Source organism: Mustelus asterias, chromosome 27 (genome assembly GCF_964213995.1).
Source record: "Mustelus asterias chromosome 27, sMusAst1.hap1.1, whole genome shotgun sequence".
NCBI lineage: Eukaryota > Metazoa > Chordata > Chondrichthyes > Carcharhiniformes > Triakidae > Mustelus > Mustelus asterias.
The window spans coordinates 40,899,878-40,918,434 of record NC_135827.1 but is presented as its reverse complement, the minus strand read 5'-3'; the positions used below and the strand labels follow the sequence as shown (position 1 = coordinate 40,918,434).

The window sequence follows — 18,557 nt, the reverse complement described above, 5'->3', positions numbered from 1 at the left end:
CACTGTGTCACTGCCAGTGATAGTGAGCAGTGCACCCTCACTGTGTCACTGCCAGTGATAGTGAGCAGTGCACACTCACTGTGTCACTGCCAGTGTTAGTGACCAGTGCACACTCACTGTGCCATGCTCCCTGTGTCACACTAACGGCCAGTGATAGTGAGCAGTGCACCCTCACTGTGTCACTGCCAGTGATAGTGAGCAGTGCACCCTCTCTATGTCACACACTAACTGCAGTAGTGCGGTGGGACTTGGTTTTTATCTGCAGGTTGTGAAATGTTCCATTCATTTTCAGAGGGACCGCTGCAATGTTGTCCAATCAGACACAAGGGTAAGTTTCCAAAATTAAACTGAAAATGTTGCCAGTTTGACAGTCCGTCCTGGGAAGAATGGAAGCGAAATGTCTGACGCTCATTCTCCATCTCTGTTTCTCACTTGGATACTGATCAGCGTGTTCTGCAATAAGGGGATGTTATTTCCGCGGTTCATCTCTTCACAAATCCAGATAAATGTTTCTGAAACTGGGAGTGAAACCCATCCTCCTCTCACTATCAGCAGCATTGACAATGCAATAATCCAGTCCACAATGCAACAGCAGCAAGATTGATGGAGAGCTGTGGGAATGGAAGCTCCCCACTCTCACTGAGCTGCTTGGTGTGCAGTCAGGTTACTTTATATTTCTAGGGCTGCCTATGCACCACAAGTGGAATTATACAAGACCATGAATCAGGACTGAGGAAAGGCCATTGGGCCGTCAAACCCATCCTAGTCCAATCAATGTGTCACAGCGTCTCATGGTGTTGTGAATAACGCACTGACCTTTCCTCTGTTTGCCAAACCTTGCTGTCGCTTTAATAACTTCCTCCCGCTTTCAGCTCCAGACTAATATGCTCTGTTCCTCTGCCTTCAGTGTGGCTTCTGATGATGCAGAGCGGACAGTGCTTGTGAAGTACATTTCCTGCACAAAATTTATGGCAGAACATTTGGTTCATTTTCAGAGTGAGAGTGAATATTCTGTCGTTCCATCTTTGTGATCTTGCTGAGTCTGAGTTTCAAAGATCTTAAAACCAGGATTGAATGACCGCAGGGCAACAGAGGAAGCGAGAGGATCCATCAGGAAGGAGAGGCCCACGGTTCAATCCCTTGGCATTTTTCCTGTTCTTAAAGCTTAAATTTGAAATCGTGCCGAGATACCCAGAAACATGTCTCGCTGCAGTGCGGCAGTTCAGACGGTTTATATCATAGTGCAAATCATAGGGACTGGGAACTCTATCCTGAGGGAGTGCAGAGGGATTTGGTCCATTGGAAATTATCTGAAAGGAAGTCAATGTACTGTGTCTGCTGCATTGGGATTGTTACCCAATGGAGAGAATGGGACGGGGGTTTGTGTCCATCGATTCCTGCGTTATGGAAGCAAATGGGAAGGTTTGGCCTGTTGAAATTCAATTCCAATATAGGGAGCAGAATGGTTTGGAATATTGACTTTAACGCTGTTAGAATGAATGGGGAGGGATTTTGGATATTGGGATCCTGTACATTGGGAATGAATGGGAGGGGGTTTGGGATATTGGGATTCCGTACATTGGAAATTAAATGGAAGGGGTTTGGGATATTGGAGTTCTGTACATTGGGAATAAAATGGAAGGGGTTTGGGATATCGTAATTCTGTACAGTGGGAATGAATGGGAGGGGGTTTGGGATATTGGGATCCTGTACAATGGGAATGAATGGGAAGGGGTTTGGGATGTTGGGATTCTGTACATTGGGAATGAAATGGAAGGGGTTTGGGATAATGGATTCCTGTACAGTGGGAATGAAGGGGAGGGGGTTTGGGATATTGTACATTGGGAATGAAATGGGAAGGTGTTTAAGGGCCAGCAGTCCCACGTGAAGGTTCTAGAACATTCCACTTTCACATTATGTTTGTATTCTAAGATGTTAAAACTATAACAGTGGAATCATTGTGTTGTTGAAGCATCGGTGACCTCACAAAGAGGCAAAAGATGCTGTTTACAACCAATCAAACCTTGCTGCTGTTTGACTATTTTTGTTAGTCAGTGTCTGTGTGCTCTGACAACACCAAGATACCCCCTCTCCACCAGAATAGCTCAAAATAATCGCTGTATCCTTCATTCTTTCTATATATCAAGGGACAGTTTCTATAAGATAAAAGTGCAGTTGGGATTATTAAACTATAAACTGTCATATCCACAACTCTATTTAGAGAATATTTCCATCACTAAAATAATTCTTGTCAAAGTGCTCCGACATTTTCTAGTGTGCTACTTGTGCCTTACCCGCCAGAGATCCCAGCCTCAGTCTTGGGCCTGTGCTGAGCGCAGGATCTCACCTGGGGCCAGCACTCATGGTTCTGCAATTAGCTTCAGCCCCTGACGTTGAGAGGGACAGGACTCCAGCCAGAGCTCCAGCTCCTGATCGCTAAGCAGTTAATCTTGCTGGATGGTGGGTAAGGGCAGAAATGGCTTTAGCTCTGATGCCCTCATATTGAGTGTCCTGTGACCCGCACTGACCACCCTCACATATGTGGGTGAGGTAGCAAACTGAGGGAGCGCCCATGGAGCCCACGCCCCAGCCAGACTCAGTGCGTTCTGAACAAGAGAGGAAAAACCTGAGGAAGAAGCCCCACGTCTCTCCTGCTTGTCCAGAGTTATTGGTCACGTTACCCACAGGACACCCACGACTCAAAGCTCCCATCAAGTGTCCTGGATGAGACTTTGACTGCTTTCCTAGTCATGTTTTCCATTCTGCCAATGCTCCTGTCCTCTCCATCCCTCCCTGCTCCTTCTTCCCCCTCACTTCTTCATCAGTGCCAAGCCCAGCCCAGCCCGGCCTCCAACACGGCGTCTCTGAGGCTCCTCGATTCAGACCCATGTAGGTTGATGATATTCAGTAATTGTTTAGTTATTTTTAACGTAAAAATTTATTCCACTACCTGCTCAGAGAAGGTTCAGTTTTTGGGATGAATACTTCTGTGAAAATGGTGATGGGATCAATTGGCATCTCGAGTAATGTTTCTGATTCCACTCCTTCCTTCCTTCTGCAGAGACAGTCTGAACTGGCTCCATGGAAGGTGCCTTCTTACTGGGTCAGGAGAAGAGGCCAGGCCAAGATTTATCCAACCACAAGCCCCCATCCCTCCCACCCCCCGATAAAGGGGCAACACCACCTGGAGCAAAAAGTCTGACTCACTGTGGGATCAATGGCTTTACACCAATCACTGCTCAGAGACCAAAGCAGAAGAGTGCCATAGAATATTGGGTCATGATTACACGCTTTGGGATTGGCCTACCATCATTGCAAAATGGGGACAAGCAGCCAATCGGGAAAGAGGCTGACAGTGGTCACACGTGCACATTCCCATTGGAGCCATGGCAATTGGACAGAGTACCTTGCTGGTTATTGATCAACCATTGTTCAAGGGGTGGTGATAACAGAAATACCAGGCTTGCATCAAACACAGCAGCAGCAGCAGCAGCAGCATTGTAGACCCACTGTCACTCGCACAAGAACAATATCAAACGCCACTAACAACTTTCAACATTCTCCCCTCCCCACCACCTCCCCAACACGCCCAGCCCCACACCGGTTTACATGCAGCACCGTCTAGGCTGACAAGCCAATGATCCTGATGGCACCATCGCAAGGCCTTGGGCAGGAGAGGTTTGCACCTGTTGGTTTTCACGTTGACACTCGTATAACTCGTGAAGGCAAAGTCACGGTGTTAACCCTTTCCAAACCAGCGCGGTAGAACCATTCCCCGTGTGTGCGCGCGTGCCGCATGCTTTGCGAGAGAGTGAAACAAAACTTCAATCCCGTTGGTTAACAAAGGGTTAAGCAGCTTCATGGCCAATGTCTGAAGGTGGGTTTTGAGTTGTTGGACAGTGGGCTCAGCACTCTGCCCTGTGCTGGCCAGTGAGGCTCATTTATACATACTGCTCTTTCGAGTAAATGTACGCTGCCCGTGAGCCAGGCTGGGGATATCTGTGAGAGGTGCTGGGGTGGTGAGAAGGGTCCGGGGGTCTATACGATAACTGATTATAAATAGGGTGGAGTTGCTCCAAGTAGTCGTCATGGTAATCGTGCTGGCCGCTCACGTATTCATCCTCATCTGATAGTTCTTCATAGCGGTTCCCATTGTACTGTGGAGATAAAGAAAGGTCAGAATTCAGAACCGGTTCTGTAAGAAATCTAACAGCAGAAATCCATTGATAAAACCCTTCGATTAGTCAGCACCCCGCTCCCTCCCCACCTCACTTATACTCTGACCGTCACTGACCCTCACTGGAATAATAGTCATCCTCAGGTACCTCAGAGGCTCCAACACTGACCTCATCTACATGTTTATGCACACACGCACACATATACATGCAACATTGCACACATACACAAACACACACATGTACACACACACTTTGGGAAATGCAAAACAGTCAATTCACCTAATCAGGAGCTAATGTAAGCCAACTACGCCTTCGTCATCGATCACATTGGGGCGCAGGTTGGAAGGTTCCCTGTGAGTATGATCACAGCTGGGTTACCGAGGGAATTGAAGAGGGTAAGTTTCAGTGAGGTTAGATCTGGATCTTTGTTTGATGAGCGAGGATTGTCATTGGGTTTCAATGGAGTGACAGCCCAGTAGGGTCTCTGCCTCTGTGGCCTCGCCCTCCTCCAGCCCAACAGTAAGATATCTGCACTCCTCTTGCACATCCTCAGTTTTCATCGCTCCATCATTGAACAAAGAACAAAGAACAATACAGCACAGGAACAGGCCCTTCGGCCCTCCAAGCCCGCGCCGCTCCCTGGTCCAAACTAGACCATTCTTTTGTATCCCTCCATTCCCACTCCGTTCATATGGCTGTCTAGATAAGTCTTAAACGTTCCCAGTGTGTCCGCCTCCACCACCTTGCCTGGCAGCGCATTCCAGGCCCCCACGACCCTCTGTGTAAAATATGTCCGTCTGATATCTGTATTGGTGGCCAGGTTTCCAGCTGTTTGGCCCCAAGCTCTGGAATTCCCTCCCTAAACCTCTCCACATCTCCATCTCTCCTCCTTTAGAAAGCTCCTTAAAACCGACACCTTTAACCAAGCTATCAACATAAACCTACTTGCGACACTAATAAATAAACTTTAACTTTAAAAAGCTTTAAAAGAGCCCCCACCTCCTCGGGGCTCAGTGTCATGTTTTGTTTGATGATGCTCCTGTAAAGCATCATGGGACATTTCACTACATTGAAGGTGCCACATGTATGTAAATTGTTGTTGTTAGTCAGAGAGAATATTCCAGTGCAATAAAAAGGAGACAGAGATTTTGCTTCACCTGTGAGTGGAGTTGGGTTAATGTCTGCTTTTCCCATTATTCACATCCGTGTGTGTGAAAACACGAGATTGAGTTCACTCATCAATGGGTCATTCTTCCCAAGGCAAGGCTCTTCTTAAAGAAATACCTTCCACTGATCTTTTTCTCCTGAAGGAACTGACATCTGTCGGGTTCCTGGGTCCCTGAAGTCTCATCACAGCAGCTCCATGTATCCCAATGTTTCTCTGAACGCGAGTGTCCCAGTGTAAAACTACATCCCATTGCATTTCCTCTGTATGCCAGTGTATCATAGAATCCCTCCAGTACAGAAGGAGGTCATTCAGCCCATCGAGTTTGTACCAACCACAATCCCACCCAGGCTCCATCTGCGCAATCCCACACATTTACCCTGCTAATCCCCCTGACACTAGGGTCAATTTAGCATGGCCAATCACCCTAACCCACATATTCTCAATTCTTTGAGAACATTACGTGCGCAGTGGACAATGGGGAACCTGTGGATGTGGTGTATCTGGATTTCCAGAAGGCATTTGACAAGGTGCCGCACCAAAGGCTGCTGCATAAGATAAAGGTGCACGATGTTACAGGTAATGTATTAGCATGGATAGAGGATTGGTTAACTAACAGAAATCAAAGAGTGGGGGTAAATGGGTGTTTTTCTGATTGGCGATCAGTGACTAGTGGTGTGCCTCAGGGATCAGTGTTGGGACCGCAATTGTTTACAATTTACATAGATGATTTGGAGTTGGGGACCAAGTGTAGTTTGTCAAAATTCGCAGATGACATAAGATGAGTGACAGAGCAAAGCGTGCAGAGGACGCTGAAAGTCTGCAAAGGGATATAGATAGTCTAAGTGAGTGGACAAGGGTCTGGCTGATGAAGTACAATGTTGGTAAATGTGAGGTCATCCATTTTGGTAGGAATAACAGCAAAATGGACTATTATTTAAATGGTAAAAAATTGCAGCATGCTGCTGTGCAGAGGGACCTGGGTGTCCTTGTGCAAGAATCACAAGGAGTTGGTTTGCAGGTGCAGCAGGTAATTAAGAAGGCAAAAGGAATGTTGTCCTTCATTGCTAGAGGGATGGAGTTTCAAAACAGCGAGGTTATGTTGCAGCTGTATAAGGTGCTGGTGAGGCCACACTTGAAGTACTGTGTACAGTTTTGGTCTCCTGACTTGAGAAAGGATATACTGGCATTAGAGGGGGTGCTGAGGAGATTCACGAGGTTGATTCCAGAGTTGAGAGGGTTGGCTTATGAGGAGAAACTGAGTAGACTGGGGCTATACTCACTTGAATTCAGAAGAATGAGGGGAGACCTTATAGAAACATATAAGATTATGAAGGGAATAGAAGCAGGGAAGTTGTTTCCACTGGCAGATGAAACTAGAACTAGGGGGCACGGCCTCAAAATAAGGGGGAGCAGATTTAGGATTGAGTTGAGGAGGAACTTCTTCACACAAAGAGTTGTGGATCTGTGGAATTCCCCGCCCAGTGAAGCAATTGAGGCTACCTCATTGAATGTTTTTAAGGCAAGGATAGATACATTTTTGAACAGTAAAGGAATTAAGGGTTATGGTGAGCGGGCGGGTAAGTGGAGCGAAAAGATCAGCCATGATCTTATTGAATGGCGGAGCAGACTCAAGGGGCCAGATGGCCTACTCCTGCTCCTCGTTCTTATGTCCTTATCTTTGGATTGGGGGAGGAAACCGGAGCACCCGGAGGAAACCCACACAGGCACGGGGAGAACGTGGAAACTCCACACAGACAGTGACCCAAGGCCAGGTACCTGGCGCTGTGAGATGCACTGGATTACAATGTACATCTGTATTCCAGTGCTCCCCAGTGTGTCTCTGTGTATCGCATTAATGGAGCTAAGACCCCACACTACATTTTTTAATGAAATATATATCTACCATCATGGCGAATTTATAACATTTTTAAAACTGGACGAAGACTTTAAAATGACTGAAGCTGACCCTGGCTTTGACTTTTAAACAAAAGGGACTTTCTGGCAACCAGGGAAGTTGACACCTCGTTACCTCTGAAGAGATGCTAACAAACTGCGAGCAGAAACCAACTTGCAAGGGAATTATATAAAGGCCATTAACATTTCCCAAGCCAGGTCTGGACTCACCAGTAGAGACAATGGAGCCTTTAACCTCGTTTCAAACTCTTAATAGTTGAAGCATTAACAATCTCAATAACCCAGGCAGAGGAATATACATCCCATTTCCCTAACACCAATCATCGAACCATTGTTTCCAGTCTGTAACTGACATCATCATCTCTGGAGAACATCCCTCCACATCCCTGTACACCCCGCTTCTGCTCCCATCCCAAAACCCACAAACAGGACTGCCCCAGTAGGCCCAGCATAGCAGCCTGTTCCTGCCCCACAGAACTCATTTCTTCCTAACTTGACTCCATCCTCTCCTTATCTAGTATCTCCCTGTGTGGGTGACACGGTGGCACAGTGGTTAGCACGGCTGTCTCACAGCACCAGGGACATGGGTTCGATTCCTGACTTGGGTCACTGTCTGTGTGGAGTCTGCATGTTCTCCCCGTGTCTGCCTGGGTTTCCTCTGGGTGTTCTGGTTTCCTTCCACAGTCCGACAGACATGTTGGTTAGGTGGATTGGCCATGCTAAATTCTCCCTCAGTGTACCCAAACAAGCGCCAGAGTGTGGCGACTAGGGGATTTTCACAGTAACTGCATTGCAGTGTTAATGTAAGCCTACTTGTGATGAATAAATAAACTAACTAACTAACCTACCTTCAGAGTTCCTCTGGCATATCAACAATGTCCAGTTCCCTGACACTAACTGTCTCCTCTTCACTATGGATGTCCAATCCCGCTACACCTCCATCCCACACCAGGAGGATCTGAGGATTGTCTACTTCTTCCTTGAGCTGAGACTGGACCAATCCTCGTCCACCACTACCCTCCCCCGTCTGGCTGGACTCGTTCCGTCACTCAATAATTTCTTCTTAAACTTGTCTCACTTTCTGCAAAAAGATGTGGCTGTGAGTGCCTGCATGGGTTCCAGTTACACCTGTCTCTTTGTGTGTTATCTGGAAGGTTCCTTGTTCCAATCCTACTCAGGGCCATTCCTACAACTCTTTTCCGTTACATCGATGACCATATCGGGGCTATTTCAGGCTCTCATCTGGATCTGGAAATATTTTATCACTTCTGCCTCCAATTTCCACCCTCTCTCATCTTCTCATGGTCCATCTCTGACACTTTACTTCCCTTCCTGGACCTTGCTGTCTCCATTTCTGGTCGACACGGTAGCACAGTGGTTAGCACTGCTGCTTCACAGCTCCAGGGACCTGGGTTCGATTCCCAGCTTGGGTCACTGTCTGTGTGGAGTTTGCACATTCTCCTCGTGTCTGCGTGGGTTTCCTCCGGGTGCTCCGGTTTCCTCCCACAGTCCAAAGATGTGCGGGTTAGGTTGATTGGCCATGCTAAAAATTGCCCCTTAGTGTCCTGGGATGCATAGATTACAGGGATTAGCGGGTAAAACATGTAGGGATATGGGGGTAGGGCCTGGGTGGGATTGTGGTCGGTGCAGACTCGATGGGCCGAATGGCCTCTTTCTGTACTGTAGGGTTTTTATGATTTCTATGGTGATAGACTGACCACCAATATTCATTACAAGGCCACCACCTCTCAAAGCTACCTCAACTATAGCTCCTCACACTCTGCTCCCTGGGAGGATTCCATCCCATTTTCCCAATTTCTCCAACTCTGTCACATCTGTTCCTATAAAGAACATAAGAACATAAGAAATAGAAGCAGGAGTAGGCCATCTGGCCCTTCGAGCCTGCCCCGCCATTCAACAAGATCATGGCTGATCTGAAGCGAATCAGTTCCACTTACCCGCCTGCTCCCCATATCCCCTCATTCCCTTATCGATCAGAAAACTATCTACCCGTGATTTAAACATATTCAACGAGGAAGCCTCCACCACTTCAATGGGCAGAGAATTCCAGAGATTCACTACCCTCTGAGAGAAGAAGTTCCCCCTCAACTCTGTTCTGAACCGGCCCCCCCTTATTTTGAGGCTGTGCCCTCTAGTTCTGGTTTCCCTTCTAAGTGGAAAGAATCTCTCCACCTCTACCCTATCCAGCCCCTTCATTATCTTATATGTCTCTATAAGATCACCCCTCATCCTTCTAAACTCCAACGAGTACAGACCCAATCTGTTTAATCTCTCCTCATAAGCTACACCCCTCATCTCCGGTATCAACCTGGTGAACCTTCTCTGCACTCCCTCCAAGGCCAATATATCCTTTCGCAAATAAGGGGACCAAAACTGCACACAATACTCCAGTTGCGGCCTCACCAGTGCCTTGTACAGTTGCAGCAAGACCTCCCTGCTTTTATATTCTATCCCCCTCGCGATAAAGGCCAACATTCCATTCGCCTTCTTGATCACCTGCTGCACCTGCAGACTGAGTTTTTGCGATTCGTGCACAAGGACCCCCAGGTCCCTCTGCACAGTCGCACGATGTAATTTTTCTCCATTTAAATAATATTCCAATTTACTATTATTTCTTCCAAAGTGGATAACGTCACATTTGCTAACGTTATATTCCATCTGCCAGATCCTCGCCCACTCGCTCAGCCTATCCAAATCTCTCTGCAGACTTTCCGCCTCCTCCACGCAATTCGCTTTCCCACTCACCTTCGTGTCATCAGCAAACTTGAATATCCTACATTCAGTCCCCTCCTCCAGATCATCTATGTAAATGGTAAACAATTGAGGCCCCAGCACCGATCCCTGCGGCACGCCACTGGTCACCAACTGCCAACCAGAAAAGCACCCATTTATCCCAACTCTCTGCTTCCTGTTAGATAGCCAATCCCCAATCCACGCCAACACCTTACCCCTAACTCCATGTACCCCAATCTTCTGCAGCAACCTTTTGTGAGGCACCTTATCGAACGCCTTCTGGAAATCTAAAAACACCACATCCACCGGTTCCCCTCTGTCAACCGCACTAGTGACATCTTCATAAAAGTCCAGTAGATTCGTCAAACACGACTTTCCCTTCATGAATCCATAAAGAACAAAGAACAAAGAACAGTACAGCACAGGAAACAGGCCCTTCGGCCTCCAAGCCTGTGCCGCTCATTGGTCCAAGTAGACCATTCGTTTGTATCCCTCCATTCCCAGACTGCTCATGTGACTATCCAGGTAAGTCTTAAACGATGCCAGCGTGCCTGCCTCCACCACCCTACTTGGCAGCGCATTCCAGGCCCCCACCACTCTCTGTGTAAAAAACGTCCCTCTGATATCTGAGTTATACCTCGCCCCTCTCACCTTGAGCCCGTGACCCCTCGTGATCGTCACCTCTGACCTGGGAAAAAGCTTCCCACTGTTCACCCTATCTATACCCTTCATAATTTTGTACATCTCTATTAGGTCTCCCCTCATTCTCCGTCTTTCCAGGGAGACCAAGCCCAGTTTACCCAATCTCTCCTCATAGTTAAGACCCTCCATACCAAGCAATATCCTGGTAAACCTTCTCTGCACTCTCTCTAAAGCCTCCACGTCCTTCTGGTAGTGCGGCAACCAGAACTGGATGCAGTACTCCAAATGTGACCTAACCAGCGTTCTATACAGCTGCAACATCAGACTCCAGCTTTTATACTTTATATCCCATCCTATAAAGGCAAGCATACCATATGCCTTCTTCACCACCTTCTCCACCTGTGCTGCCACCTTCAAGGATTTGTGGACTTGCACACCTATGATGTCACTTTCAAAAACACTGCTTCTGACATCTACCTTTTCCCTCAACTGAGGTTCCCCCACTGTGGGTGACAGGACACTCGATCGTGTCCAACCCATCTCCCGCACCTCTGCCCTCACCCCTTCCCCTCCCTCCCAGAACCAGGATAGGGTCTCCCTTGTCCTCACTTTCCACCCCACCAGCCTCCACATTCAAAGGATCATCCTCCACCATTTCTGCCAACTCCAGCATAATGCCATCACAAAACAAACCTTCCCCTCAACTCCCCTATCAGCATTTCTCAGGGACTATTCCCTCCATGACACCCTGATCCACTCCTCTATCACTCTAAGTTCTTATCCCCTTCCTACAGCACCTTCCCTTGCAATCGCAGAAGGTGCAACACCTGCCCCTTTACCTACTCGCTCCTCATTGTTCAAGTCTCCAAACACTCCTTTCAGGTGAAGCAACATTTCATTTGCACCTCCTTCAATTTGGTCCATTGTATTCACTGCTCCTCTACATTTTTTTTTCATTCATGGGACGTGGGCGTTGCTGGCTGGCCAACATTTATTGTCTATCCCTAGTTGTCCTTGAGAAGGTGGTGGTGAGCTGCCTTCTTGAATCACTGCAGTCCATGTTCTGTGGGTTGACCCACAATGCTGTTAGGGAGGGAATTCCAGGGTTTTGACCCAGCGACTGTGAAGGAACGGCGATATATTTCCAAGTCAGGATGGTGAGTGGCTTGGAGGGGAACTTGCAGGTGGTGGTGTTCCCATGTAACTGCTGCCCTTGTCCTTCTAGATGGAAGTGGTCATGGGTTTGGAAGGTGCTGTCTAAGGAACTTTGGTGAGTTGCTGCAGTGCATCTTGTAGATAGTAACACTGCTGCTACTGAGCGTCGGTGGTGGAGGGAGTGGATGTTTGTGGATGTGGTGCCAATCAAGTGGAGAGACTAAATACAAAGTGGCTAAGCTAACTGAGGAGCTCCTTCACTCAGTCCACAAGCATGATCCCAACCTTCCTGTCGCTGCCATTTTAACCCCACATCTTGCTCTGATGCCCACATGTCTATCCTTGGCAGTTGCAATGTTCCAGTGAAGCCTGGAGCAACCTGGAGGAACAACAACTCACCTTCCGATGGGGCACGTTGTGGCCCTCAGGATTCAACATTGAGTTTAACAACTTTAGACTGTGACCTTCCTCCTCCATCTTTACCATTCTTTTTTGTTCCTATGCAAACAGCAACTCCCCCCCCCCCCCACCCACTGGGCCATCTGTCACTTGTTCTTAGGTTTTGCTATCTCTTTGTTGCAATCTCTTCCAGCTCCGGTTAGTCACTGCTCCAGACATTCCCTCTGATACATCACCACTTTTAGCCCACTCTTTGGTTCTGAGAAAGTGTTTCAACAACTGAAAACTTTAACTCTGTTTCCTCTCCTTCCAGATGTTGCTGGACTGGCTGAGCTTTTGCAGCTTTCTCTGTTCAGGTTGCCGATTCCAGCTTCCACGGTATTTTGCTGTTTTATTGAAAAGAATAGACATCCTTTCTCAAGGACAAAATGGAGCGGTGGGAGTCACATGACCACCTGAGCTAGGAGAAGCTCTGCTGTACCACCAATCGGCCTGCCATTATCCACCTGGCAAGCAGCGGCTCAGGACAAGGGCACAGTCCAGGCCATACAGCACAGAAGAGGCTGTTCGGCCCTTCGGTGAATGCCTGACCCCCATCTATACCGTTCCCACTGGGACTTCTTTCCCATTGTCTACAAGACTAATTCATTTCTCCAAGCTGACCTCTTCATGGAAGTCATCTCTACTGGGAACGTGAATTATCCAGCATCAGGTTTTAGCCTGATGAGCCCTGTGAAGGAACGCACCATTGGACATTTGATTCCAGACTCTGGACTCGTGAACCAATAATCCTTTATTCTGTGGTCATTGTCCTGTGAATCTTTCTTTCTATATCCCCCTCTTTTATTGTATGAGTGAAAAGGAGGCCAGGTGGCTTCCCTCCATGTACAAATAAACTAACCCTCTGAGTTTACCCTTTTGTGATTTTGTTGTGGGGATTATAATAGAAATTGGGTCACATCAAACCAGTGAGGTTGGGAAATCTGCCACAACTTATACAGAAAAACAAATCAAAATATCTTTCTGTTTATGAACAGAGGTGAGGAAAAATTAGAACTGTTTAAATTAAACTCCACCCCTGTCTGTAACACATTGCAACCCAGTGTTCCTCTGTATCTCAGTGCTGCCCAGTGTTTCTCTGTATCCCAGTGCTGCCCAGTGTTCCTCTGTGTCCCAGTGCTGCCCAGTGTATATCTCTGTATCCCAGTGCTGCCCAGTGTATATCTCTGTATCCCAGTGCTGCCCAGTGTGTCTCTGTGTCCCAGTGCTGCCCAGTGTTTCTCTGTATCCCAGTGCTGCCCAGTGCGTATCTCTGTATCCCAGTGCTGCCCAGTGTGTCTCTGTGTCCCAGTGCTGCCCAGTGTTTCTCTGTATCCCAGTGCTGCCCAGTGTATATCTCTGTATCCCAGTGCTGCCCAGTGTATATCTCTGTATCCCAGTGCTGCCCAGTGTATATCTCTGTATCCCAGTGCTGCCCAGTGTATATCTCTGTATCCCAGTGCTGCCCAGTGTGTCTCTGTGTCCCAGTGCTGCCCAGTGTATATCTCTGTATCCCAGTGCTGTCCAGTGTTTCTCTGTATCCCAGTGCTGCCCAGTGTATATCTCTGTATCCCAGTGCTGCCTCGTGTTTCTCTGTATCCCAGTGCTACCCAGTGTTTCTCTGTGTCCCAGTGCTGCCCAGTGTTTCTCTGTGTCCCAGTGCTGCCCAGTGTATATCTCTGTATCCCAGTGCTGCCTCGTGTTTCTCTGTATCCCAGTGCTGCCCAGTGTATATCTCTGTATCCCAGTGCTGCCCAGTGTATATCTCTGTATCCCAGTGCTGTCCAGTGTTTCTCTGTATCCCAGTGCTGCCCAGTGTATATCTCTGTATCCCAGTGCTGCCCAGTGTATATCTCTGTATCCCAGTGCTGCCCAGTGTATATCTCTGTATCCCAGTGCTGTCCAGTGTTTCTCTGTATCCCAGTGCTGCCCAGTGTATATCTCTGTATCCCAGTGCTGCCCAGTGTATATCTCTGTATCCCAGTGCTGCCCAGTGTATATCTCTGTATCCCAGTGCTGCCCAGTGTTTCTCTGTGTCCCAGTGCTGCCCAGTGTATATCTCTGTATCCCAGTGCTGTCCAGTGTATATCTCTGTATCCCAGTGCTGCCCAGTGTATATCTCTGTATCCCAGTGCTGCCCAGTGTATATCTCTGTATCCCAGTGCTGCCCAGTGTATATCTCTGTATCCCAGTGCTGCCTCGTGTTTCTCTGTATCCCAGTGCTGTCCAGTGTTTCTCTGTGTCCCAGTGCTGTCCAGTGTTTCTCTGTGTCCCAGTGCTGTCCAGTGTTTCTCTGTGTCCCAGTGCTGTCCAGTGTTTCTCTGTGTCCCAGTGCTGTCCAGTGTTTCTCTGTGTCCCAGTGCTGTCCAGTGTTTCTCTGTGTCCCAGTGCTGTCCAGTGTTTCCTCCTCATTTCAATTTGATTTCTGCCAGTCCTTAGCTTAGAACTATGGCCTCTCATTCTAGAATGTCCAACAAGGGGAAACATCCGCTCTACGTTTACCTGTCAATCGTCTTCAGCATCTTATATACCTCAATTAATCTCCGCTCATTCTTCTAAACTCCAAATGCTACAAGGCAGCGTGAGGCCGGCGCGCTGCTTAGAGTTGGGCACAGCTAGTGACAGCATCAGTTTGTTAATGCCTCGTACTGTGGCCACAATGCTGATCTGAGAAAGCGATGCTACGCTGCAGCGCAGAATGTTGCTGTCACATCATCACCAGCACGCAGCAAACTCTTGCCTGTTTTGTGGACTGCTGTCCGTCTCTCAGTCCCGCTGGTGGGGGTTTTCCCCCCAGGATTCTTTGAGCCATGTTGTGATATATTTCTCTATTTGCCCCAATACCTTTAAGGATAACGTGTCATTAATGTTTCCTCTCTCACCACAAGTATTCTCCCTGGATTTGTCCTGGTGCCTTGGAGGTTGCACTGGATGAGCTGACATGGCCTGATGGGATATACCCCAGAACACTGAGAGAAATCTTTGTATCCTCACTGGCTACAGGGGAGGTCCCAGAGGATTGGAGAATAGCCAATGTTGTTCCTTTGTTTAAGAAGGGTAGCAAGGGTAATCCAGGTAATTACAGGCCGGTGAGCCTTACATCAGCTTATTATCCAACACTCTGGAATTCAATCTGCACCAATCACTCAGGCTGCTGATTCACCCTCACCTATTGCAGAGTGTCACTCACAGCTACAATCGGGGCCAGTGACTCAGTGCTGCCAGTGGCGTTCACTGCTCATCCCCCCCGCCCCCCCCCCCCCCCCCCTCTCCTCTCACCCAGGAACCACTCCACACTAACAGCTCCAGTGTAGAACTTAGTATTTGAACATTTCAGAAAGATCTCACTGCGCGAGGCCCCTTAACCGAGGATACAGCTCTGTCAGTGATTTGCAGCATACACAGAGGTAGAAACTAGCGTGCATTCCACAGCATGCCCTGTGAATCAGAGAGCAGCAACGTTGCAGGATGTTAAAACATTTCATTCATTCTAAGGGATCTCCGCACGGGCGTGAATAATTATTGAAGTTGTTCTGTGCATTAATTGCTGCATGCACTACAAGGCCGACCAGAGATGGAAGCATTCCGCAAAGTGCTTTGTGGGCAGACAGTGGGCAGATTACATTCAGGGACAAGAGTGGGGAGTGCAGAAGTGTACCTGGAGGTCAAAGGTCAGAGGGGAAGGCCTGCAAAGGCATGCTTTAGCGTAAGTTAGGCTGGATAGTTGCATACTCGACAAGATCTCCACCAGCATGAACGGAGGTCCGAGGGCTGGGGTGTGAAGAGGCCAGAGCGGTGGTATCGAGTTCTGCATATTGGATGTCATAATCCTTGGCACCAGTCGTCTAGAGTTGAGAGTGAGAGGAGGCAGAGAGCGAGGAAGAGAATTCAAGGAAAGAGAGGAAGGAGGGAGGGACAAGAGAGGGAAAAAAAAGTCAGTAACAGGGAAAAAAAATTGAAAAAAAAAAGAACTGATACAGAAATAAAAAATAGTAAATAAATCTACAAAACAGTGAAATAATTACTCCCACCAGAGCAGATAGAAGTTCAGGTTATAGATAACTTCAATCAACAGTCACTCCCCTTGTAAAGTCTGACAGCCACCATGGGTGGCACGGTGGCACAGTGGTTAGCACTGCTGCCTGACAGTGCCAGAGACCCGGGTTCGATTCCCGGCTTGGGTCACTGCCTGCGTGGAGCCTGCACGTTCTCCCCGTGTCTGCGTGGGTTTCCTCCGGGTGCTCCAGTTTTCTCCCACAGTCTGAAAGACGCGCTGGTTTGATGCACTGGCCATGCCACATTCTCCCTCAGTGTACCCAAACAGGTGCCGGAGTGTGGCGACTAGGGGATTTTTACAGTAGCCTCATTGCAATGTTAATGTAAGCCTACTTGTGACACTAATAAATAAACTTTACATGTTACGCGTTGATCATTCTTGTATAATTTAGGGAACAGAAAGACTCAGCTGGCTTCCTGCTTTCCTTCTGGTGATGGTTTTACGATCCCAGTAACTGGAATAGCAATCACTCCCCATGCGCAGGTACAACTTATCACAATCTGCTGCTTTTAGCATCAAACAATTGTTTTTAAAATTCATTTGACAGGATGTGGGCGTCACTGGCCAGCATTTATTGCCCATCTCTAATTACCCTTGAGAAGGTGGGGGTGAGCTGCCTTCTTGAACCCGCCACATTCCATGTGGTGTAGGTACACCCACAGTGCTGTTAGAGAGGGAGTTCCAGGATTCAGATCCAGCGACAGTGAAGGAACGGCCGGTATATTTCCAAGTTAGGGTGGTGAGTGGCTTGGAGGGGAAACTCCAGGTGGTGGTGTTCTCAGGTACCTGCTGTTCCTGTCCTAGACGGTTAAGTATGTGGGTTTGGAAGGTGCTGTTGAAGGAGCCTTGGTGAGTTGCTACAGTGCATCTTATAGATGGTAACACGGCTGCCACTGTGTGTCAGTGGTGGAGGGAGTGAGTGTGGAAGATGGTAGATGGTTTTCATACAAAGAAGGAAAAGACTTACATTTATTGAGCATCTGTCACAACCTCAGGCAGTCCCAAAGAGTGTTCCTGAAGCATTTTGGAAATGTAGTTGTTATTGTAACACAGGAAACTCTGCAGCCAATGCGGTTGTATGAGGGAACTGACACTTTAGGCAGATGGTGGATGAACCTGAAACGGGAAGAGCCTATCCACTGGCAGTTCCATAGAAGGGATGAAAGATAACTGCCTACTGGGAAATGTTGCTGCCAATGTTGTACAGCTCGCTGAATCGGCAGCGAGTCCGCGATAACCGCCCATGAAGGAACCCCCAGCTTCCATGCTGCTCTGCACTTGTCCAGCAGCTCTCGGGTGGAATCTGGGAGCTCAGAACAATTCACTCAAAGCAGGAGAGAGAACAAATGGTTGATGATATTACTGAGCACATGGGTGGACATCAGGAGAAGTCAGATAGGGGAAATCACAGAGCATTCCTAGGAACCCATACCCCAGTGAGAGTCAGTGTGTGTGGAACCCGTACCCCAGTGAGAGTCAGTGTGTGTGGAACCCATACCCCAGTGAGAGTCAGTGAGTGTGGGACCCGTACCCCAGTGAGAGTCAGTGTGTGTGGAACCCATACCCCAGTGAGAGTCAGTGTGTGTGGAACCCGTACCCCAGTGAGAGTCAGTGTGTGTGGAACCCGTACCCCAGTGAGAGTCAGTGTGTGTGGAACCGTACCCCAGTGAGAGTCAGTGTGTGTGGAACCCGTATCCCAGTGAGAGTCAGTGTGTGTGGACCCGTACCCCAGTGAGAGTCAGTGTGTGCGGAACCCGTACCCCAGTGAGAGTCAGTGGTGTGGGACCCGTACCCCAGTGAGAGTCAGTGTGTGTGGGACCTGTACCCCAGTGAGAGTCTGTGTGTGTGGAACCCGTACCCCAGTGAGAGTCAGTATGTGCGGAACCCGTACCCCAGTGAGAGTCAGTGTGTGCGGAACCCGTTACCCCAGTGAGAGTCAGTGTATGTGGAACCCGTACCCCAGTGGAGAGTCAGTGTGTGTGGGGACCCGTACCCGAGTGAGGGTCAGTGTATGTGGAACCCGTACCCCAGTGAGAGTCAGTGTATGTGGGACCCGTACCCCAGTGAGGGTCAGTGTGTGGTGGAACCCGTACCCCAGTGAGAGTCAGTGTGTGTGGGGACCTGTACCCCAGTGAGAGTCAGTGTGTGGTGGAACCCGTACCCCAGTGAGAGTCAGTGTATGTGGGACCCGTACCCCAGTGAGGGTCAGTGTGTGTGGGGACCATACCCCAGTGAGGGTCAGTGTAGCCAT

The 18,557-nt window shown here is 48.5% G+C and overlaps 1 protein-coding gene across 1 annotated transcript in view; it reads right to left on the bottom strand.

The window, feature by feature from the left end:
• Positions 1–3,668: 3,668 nt before the first annotated feature.
• Positions 3,669–18,557, bottom strand: part of LOC144479973 (uncharacterized) — a 96,756-nt gene continuing 81,867 nt past the window's right edge. The window contains exons 5-6 of the mRNA XM_078199105.1: positions 15,908–16,094; positions 3,669–4,157 (exon numbers count right to left, since the gene is read on the bottom strand). Of these exons, the coding sequence (XP_078055231.1) occupies positions 15,951–16,094 (144 nt within the window). The 3' untranslated portion in view covers positions 3,669–4,157; positions 15,908–15,950. The remainder of the gene's footprint in view (positions 4,158–15,907; positions 16,095–18,557) is intronic.